At 39.0% G+C, this 8,160-nt stretch overlaps 1 protein-coding gene across 5 annotated transcripts in view; it reads left to right on the top strand.

Annotated features, from left to right (window-relative positions):
• The window catches only part of PLCH1 (phospholipase C eta 1), a 200,123-nt gene that overhangs the window by 142,264 nt on the left and 49,699 nt on the right, over positions 1 to 8,160 (top strand). For all 5 annotated transcript variants that reach the window (XM_072727221.1, XM_072727220.1, XM_072727219.1 and 2 more), the window contains 2 exons: positions 4,800 to 4,893; positions 7,700 to 7,903. In XM_072727221.1, coding sequence (XP_072583322.1) covers positions 4,800 to 4,893; positions 7,700 to 7,903 — 298 coding nt within the window. The remainder of the gene's footprint in view (positions 1 to 4,799; positions 4,894 to 7,699; positions 7,904 to 8,160) is intronic.

The following is an 8,160-nucleotide window of genomic DNA, read 5'->3' as shown; positions in this document are numbered from 1 at the left end:
GAGGCCATTTTAGAGTCACTGGGAAAAATTTATGAGAGGACATTAGAAGGACACTAGAAATGACCAAACAGGTAGGAATTGCACTAATAGATTGGAAAAAAAGCATTTTATAAGAAACACAATCATCATACTGTAGACTCAGTGTTGAATATTCGCACAATCAGAATAATTCAACACTGAATAGTAATTTAATAAAAGGTAAGACACAGCTATCCTGGGTGGAGGGGGAGAGGGAGAAAGTTTGCGGGCCCAGATGGGCTAAATCTTTAACACAATAAAAAAGTCAAGACATAATGCTTACAATGTATAAAAACAAAAAATAGCATCGTTAAATTAATAATTAGGAATATAAAGACTCGGGATCCCTGGGTGGCGCAGCGGTTTGGCGCCTGCCTTTGACCCAGGGCGCGATCCTGGAGACCCAGGATCGAATCCCACGTCGGGCTCCCGGTGCATGGAGCCTGTTTCTCCCTCTGCCTGTGTCTCTGCCTCTCTCTCTCTCTCTCTGTGACTATCATAAATAAATAAAAAAAAAAAAAAAAAAAAAAAAGGAATATAAAGACTCTTTCCAATGGAAGTATCTCGAAATATTGACATTATTTTTTTTGGAGAGTGGTTCTCGGTATAGAAGGGGGAATTCTGGGGTGCCTGGGCGGCTCAGTCGGTTTAGGTGTCTGGATTTGGCTCAGGTCATGAAACCAGGATCCTGGGATCCAGCCTCATGTCGAGCCCCATGTCGGGCTCCCTGCTCAGCAGGGGGGCTGGGGTCTGGTTTCTCCTTCTCCCTCTGCCCCTCTCCCTGCTTATGTTCTCTCTGTGTCTCTGTCTCAAATGAATAAATAAAATCTTTAACAAAGCAGAGGGAAGGAATTCTGTTTCCAATCATAAGCATCTTAGTTTTGACTTTCTTAATTAAGAATATATTACTTTGATAAAAATAAATTGAAAAGAATTTAGCAATATGAAAATTCTCTCTGCAAATTATATTATGATTTTTGTGTTTGGTGTGCTTTGGGAATCACAGCTATAAGAAATAGAATTATTTTACTTCTGACGTTGTCTTGAAATTCTCACTCACTGTCAAAGCTTTGCCAGACAACTTACAAGAAGTCTGGGGATAAAAAGTCAGTATCAGAATACTAGTGTGTTATGTAGAGATCTATGACTTTGACTTCTACTAGTCCATCTGAAGTGGATCGACCTTTGATATGAGGGCCGGTTAGTCTTTTTTGGATGAGAGTAAGTATTGTAGCAAACAAGGAAAAGAGGATGGAGTCCAACCTGAATAATCAAAGAAGTCGAGCTATAATAACTAACTTGAGAGTTTAAAACATCTCAAAAGTGGGATCCCTGGGTGGCGCAGCGGTTCGGCGCCTGCCTTTGGCCCAGGGCGCGATCCTGGAGACCCGGGATCGAATCCCACATCGGGCTCCTGGTGCATGGAGCCTGCTTCTCCCTCTGCCTATGTCTCTGCCTCTCTCTCTCTCTCTCTCTGTGACTATCATAAATAAATAATAAAAAAAAAAAGAAAATAAAACATCTCAAAAGTTAAAAAGTTGAGATTTAGGAGTTTTAGCTATCTTGAAAAAACAATTTCAAGTTTTCAGTACAAATAAAGGAAAACTCCTAGAGGATAGGCGTAGTGTAAAAGAAAAGGCTTTGGAAAAAAAAAAAAAAAAAAAGGAAAGGCTTTGGATTTGAAGTCAGGGGGTTGAAATTTGATCCTGGGTCCTGCCTTCTATTGGTTTTATGACTTTGAGATAATGAACCTTTCCTAACATCAATTTTCATATTTTAAAATGGGGATTAAAATACCAAGTTTACAAGAACAATTTACTTGTTGTAAGAACTATGTAAGGTTTTGTGTGCAAAGACTTTTTATAAACTGCAGAGCATTTAGTGCATTATATAAATGTAAAGCATCATTATTATTTTCAGTTTTTTTAAGGCTCTTTTATCACCAATTGCCTGGTACAGAAAGAACAGTTCTCTGTGTTGGAAACAGCAAATGGTTCAGATATTGACAGCAAGAAAAAAAAAAAAACAACTTTTAAATGAGCTCCATGAGAAATAGGAGTAGAGAGAAATTGTTTTCTATTTCACCCTATTAGCTATGTCACAAAACAAAGGGGAAAGGAACCATAAAGAGCAATAACCTATGTTGAACCTTCATTCATATAGTAAAATCTCACAATAATTTTTAAAGTAAGGTCTGAAAAATTCAGTTATGAAATGTGGGATTTTGCCATTAGAAGGTTATTTAACTAGGCCAAGGGATGGAGGACGCATGGAAGCTGAATGAACTGTATATTTTATTTCTCATGATTATGAGATTTTACTGTATTTCACTGAGTTAATCCTTAATATTTGAATTTGGGTGGAAAATAGATTATTTCCCCTTTTACCTCTTTTTTCTTTCCTCCTTTTTTTTTTTTTTTTAAGATTTCATCTATCTTCAATGAGAGACACACAGAGAGAGAGGCAGAGACACAGGCAGAGGGAGGAGCAGGCTCATGGGGGGAGCCTGATGCAGGACTCAATCCCGGGACCCCAGGATCACTGAGCCACCCAGGCATCCCTCCTTCCTTTTCTTTTTCTTCTTCTTCTTCTTCTTCTTCTTCTTCTTCTTCTTCTTCTTCTTCTTCTTATTTCTTTTCTTTTTTCTTTTCTTTTCTTTTCTTTTCTTTTCTTTTCTTTTCTTTTTTCTTTTCTTTTTTCTTCCTTTCCTTTTCCTTTTCCTTTTCCTTTTCCTTTTCCTTTTCCTTTTTCCTTTTCCTTTTCCTTTTCCTTTTCCTTTTCCTTTTCCTTTTCCTTTTCCTTTCCCTTCCCTTTCCTTTCCTTTCCTTTCTTAGGCTCCACACCCAACGTGGGGCTTGAATTCATGACTCTGAGATCAAGAGTCAGATGTGCTACAGACTGAGCCAGCCGGGTGCCCACCCCCCATTTATTTTTATGTGGTGCTTAGAAAATTGTGAGCTTCCTAGAACATCTACTGATATTTTTGCCGATTTACTGAATATTTCCCAAGTAGGTTGCTTTTTGTTAACACATTCTGCTTTGTATCTTGAACTAGTAACATGTTCTCGCTCATCTCCAATTAGTTCTATCCCAGGATGACAGTGTTTTGTTATTTGTTTTTTAGATCTCAGGGGCTCCTGTCCTTGTTCGGGACAAGGCCCCTACATCTCTGAACAAAGAGCCTTATAAACCAAATAATTGCATTGTAAACTCAGGCTTCCTATGGCACATGAATTTTTTTGTTGTTGTTATCAATTTGGCTCTTTTTATTTTGTGGGAAATTATTTGTTTTTTAGATTGCATGTGGTAAGTCTCTCTAGTATATAGTAGACAAATTAATGACCTGCTCAAAGCCTGATTAGGGCAACAGAGTTCTTATGGGTAGCATGATTTCATTTATTCTATGGTATTTTCTGATGCTATATGATAATATAAGCCTCTGAGTGTAGTAAGGATTGTAAAGTTTGCTCAACGGATGCATCAACCATTGTGTGGCTAGTTTGGGGGAAAAAAGCATTCTGTGTTCTTTCTAGCAGACAAAAAATACTGAATAACAGAGTTTTTGTTCCCTGGCAGAAGATTTAAATGCCATTAAATGACAGTTTAGAGGGATCCCTGGGTGACGCAGTGGTTTGGCGCCTGCCTTTGGCCCAGGGCGCGATCCTGGAGACTTGGGATCGAATCCCACGTCGGGCTCCCGGTGCATGGAGCCTGCTTCTTCCTCTGCCTGTGTCTCTGCCTCTCTCTCTCTCTCTGTGACTATCATTAAAAAAAAATGACAGTTTAGAAAAATTAGATTTCACTAAAACATAAATATTGAACCTAAGAGATAATAGAATATTTGAGAAACAGCATTGAAATATGAAATACGGGCTCACAGGATTAGCTTCCTCTATCACTATTTATTAGTATTTTTAAATGTCACTGTTAGACCTTGGAGCTCAAAGGAATTTTGATCAAACTATCACATCCTACACGTTGCTATTTAATTAAAGAAATTATTCCCGAAGAGTTTGCGTTTCCCAGTGACACTAAGTATGTAATGTTCATGCGGCAACCTTGAGAACAACTCGTAATAGCATGCACTGCCTTTGTGATGTCACATGTTGATAGTAATTCATTTAATTCTCACAACTACCTGATAGCCACAGAGAAGGTAAGTGACTCGTTCAAGATCCCACTAATAATAATATAAGCTTGCTGATTTGAACACAAGCCCTTAGCTCCAGAGTTCTTTGTTAGGCCAGGGCGCTTCACTTAGCTTTCTGGTTTCACTTTCTCTTGCTAACCTTTGTGATCTTGAATCATCATGGCAGCTTGCTCTTGTGATTCAGTGGGAAGATCTATAGATCTACACGCATGTGTGGATTTACCTAGAGCATTCTGTTTTGGTAGGGAATCATTTTTTTCTCTATATATTTATGATTGGCAAATTTTAGTGTTTGTGTAGAAAACATTAACTTGCAGATTGCTATTAGCTTTCGATAAGTAGATTTTGGCAGTGGGTTTGCATTGATTATTGGTTTAATTTTATTAATTTTGCTTCATGGAGTACATTTGTCTAGTACCTGAAGGGACGTCTTTACGGATTAAATCTGAAAGGTAACATGGAAAGATTGAGATGATCATTTTCCAAAGTTGCTATGACACTAGTAATCTCAAACACTGCTCATTTAACCACTTTGCACTGTATCGAGGATGCTTAAAAAGTGTGCCCTTTTTAGCAGAGGAAAGTATCTCATGAAATTGCAGGTGCTCTACTAATGTTCTGTTTCGTTTAGATGAGTAATGTGACAACAGACTATTGTCTTGACATCGTAAGAAAATTTGAAGTTTCAGAAGAAAATAAGGCAAAAAATGTTCTTGGCATAGAAGGTAAAATAACTAATGTTCCTTTTTATTTTCCTTTCAAGATTTATTTAAAATTTTTTTAGTTCACATAGAGTGTATTGTTAGTTTTGGGGGTAAAGTTTAGTGATTCATCTGTTGCATACAACACCCAGGGCTCATTACATCATGTGCCTGCCTTAATGTCCATCACCCAATTGCCCTATCCCCCTGCCCCTCTCCCATCCAGCAACCCTCAGTTTGTTCCCTGTAGTTAAGAGTCTCTTATGGTTTGCCTCCCTTAAAATAACCAATATTCTTAATTTCTTGTTTCTCAATGCAGTTAGTACTAAATTACATTCTAGCAAAATTTGTAGAAAAAAAAATCCAGAAATGTTCATGGATTACAGATGATTCAAGTAAAACTCACAATACAACCTATTTTTCTACAAAACAGATGCCATGACATTGCTATTTCTCTTCGTTTTGTAATGATGATATGCATTTTCCACTCCAAGTCAGCTTGATCCCACCATGTATATGATAGATGTCAAGAAATATTTAGACTTTTCTCAAATGGCTCAGTTTGGAAAACTTCAACCTGGTAATTTCAAAAAGGAAATTTGATCTTAAAATAACTGATCCATGACATTAGCGACTTGAAAGTACATGTCTCTTTTAAAATATTGGCAAAGAACTTCTTTTCTTTTACCTAGCTGGTAGCAGTGGAGAGGTTGTTGGAACCACAAATTTTGTTAATACAACTATTTCATTATATATATATAGTTGAGGAAAGTGAGGCTCTCAAAGACATTAAGTAATTTGCCCACTGTTATGTACTTAGAATCTAGCTTCGAGGATCTTACACATAAATGTGAATATAGCTACATGTATGTGTAAGTTATATATATTTAAAATATGTGGGAAAATAAACGGCAGGCTGGTATCCAAGAAGAGATCAAGTCTGAGTCAGAACCAACAATCTTTGTGGAAGAAAACTGGGGCACCCCATTGTCCTCAAGAGCATCCAAAGCCATGGTCTTTCTTACTATTTTAGATTGTTGGCCTTCTATTCCCCCCTCTTCTTTCAGGCTCAGTGTGGACAAGAGGGTTTTGATGCCACCTGTTTACTTCCTGGGGTGGAGGGTAATTAAAAGAAAGGAATAATTTAAAATTTATATCAATAAGAACCATTTTTAAAAGAACTAGAGAGGGGGTCCCTGGGTGGCGCAGCGGTTTGGCGCCTGCCTTTGGCCCAGGGCGCGATCCTGGAGACCCGGGATCGAATCCCACGTCGGGCTCCCGGTGCATGGAGCCTGCTTCTCCCTCTGCCTGTGTCTCTGCCTCTCTCTCTATCTCTCTGTGACTATCATAAATAAATAAAAATTAAAAAAATAAAAAATAAAAATAAATAAAAAAAATAAATAAATAAAAAAAATAAAAGAACTAGAGAAGATAAACTAATTTGGGCCTTTACTAAGAAATAAATGTTTTCCTTGGTGGCCCTTCTCCCCCCGACCCTGCAAATGGAATTAAACATGATCTCTACATTGTGGAAATACGAATAGGCATGAAGAAATTCCCCAGAGTCTTAGAGGATGTTTACAGATACAGCTTTACCACATGATTCTTGAAGACTTGAAACAAGTCGTAGGTACTTGTGGGTCACTCCTGTATTTATTCCTCTATTAACGAATGCCTCTTCTACTCCGGTATTCTGTTTCGCAAAACTGTAGAAAACGGGATCGTGTTTTCTACATAATATGTATTTGCTTATTTCTTTATCTGAGTCCAGCTGATACACACTGTTAAATTGGTTTTGGGTGCACCGCTTAGTGATTTGACAAGTTTGTACGTTATGCTGTGCTCACAACTGTAGCTACTGTCTGTCTTGTCACATCGCTATTACAATATTATCGACTGTAGTCCCTGTGCTGTGCCTTTTATTCCTGTGACTTGTTCATTCCGTAACTGGGAGCCCGGACCTCCTCCTTGTCTTCACCCATTTTGCCCATCCCCCTTCGTTCTTTCCCCTTTTGCAACTGTTACCTTGTTCTCTGTATTTCTGCATAATCTGTAAACACTATTTATTTATTTATTTAAAAAAGATTTTATTTATTTATTCATGAGACACACATACACACACAGAGGCAGAGACACAGGCAGAGGGAGAAGCAGGCTCCATTCCATGCAGTGAGCCTGACGCGGGACTCGATCCTGGGTCTCCAGGACCACACCCTGGGCTGAAGGTGGCACTAAACCGCCCAGCCACCCTGGCTGCCCTGTAAACACTATTTTATTTATTTTTTTAAACACTATTTTAAAGTCGTAAAAAGTTGCTGGCCCAAACCAATTTCGTAGCCAAACGATGACACTCACATTTAGGCTGTGCCTAACTTTTGACCTGCGACCTCAACTATGGCACTAACAATACTGTTTTTTAAATTAATAACGTATAGTGGCTGGTTGATCACTGTAGCACTTTGTGTCACTATGGCTTTAACATTGCCTCAGTCACCCACTAGCTCACGCTGCCTGATCATAGCTGGAGCTCAGTTAATTCCTGAGTGGCTTTGCAGTAAGCCCTCTCCCTCACTCAATCAAAACTCTTGAAAAGTCGACTTATTTTTCTGTAGGTTATGTTTAAACTGCTGTTCTCCAGTCATATTTCAAATTGTTGACACAGTTTGACTTGAGGCAAATCTCATTGCTTTAGTATTCCTCGCAGTAGCTGTCCTGAGCATAAGTAAGCTGGTGGCTACGAACATACTTTAATCTCTGTTGTCTCTGTTGGAGTCAATTAAGTACCTATACTTTGAAAGCTATAGTGTTTTACTCTTTCTTTGTTCCACAGGGTTCACAAATTTCATGCGTAGTCCTGCTTGTGACATATTTAACCCACTGCACCATGAAGTGTACCAGGACATGGATCAGCCTCTGTGCAACTACTACATCGCTTCCTCTCACAACACATACCTGACCGGGGACCAGCTCCTTTCCCAGTCCAAAGTGGACATGTATGCACGGGTGCTACAGGAGGGCTGTCGCTGCGTGGAAGGTTTGTGCTTTGCCTGAGCTCTGCTGCGTGTTGGTGACCGTGTCCTTTAGTCGGCCAGTCAAGTCTAGTATAAATAGTGGAGACCTGAAATACGCACTCACACCAACCAGAACCATTTTTCTGCTCATAATAGAGTCCTCCTTAACTCATAATGCCCTCTGGCTCCTCCTTACTATCCAGTCAGGAAGGAGAGAGGGATGTCCTAGAAGTTAGGAAACACACCTGCTATTGCTGAAAAATTGTGATGAAAATGGACG

This window comes from Vulpes vulpes, chromosome 11 (assembly GCF_048418805.1).
Source record: "Vulpes vulpes isolate BD-2025 chromosome 11, VulVul3, whole genome shotgun sequence".
NCBI classification, from domain to species: Eukaryota; Metazoa; Chordata; class Mammalia; order Carnivora; family Canidae; genus Vulpes; species Vulpes vulpes.
The sequence above is the reverse complement of the archived record's forward strand: the minus strand, read 5'-3'. Positions and strand labels throughout refer to the sequence as shown.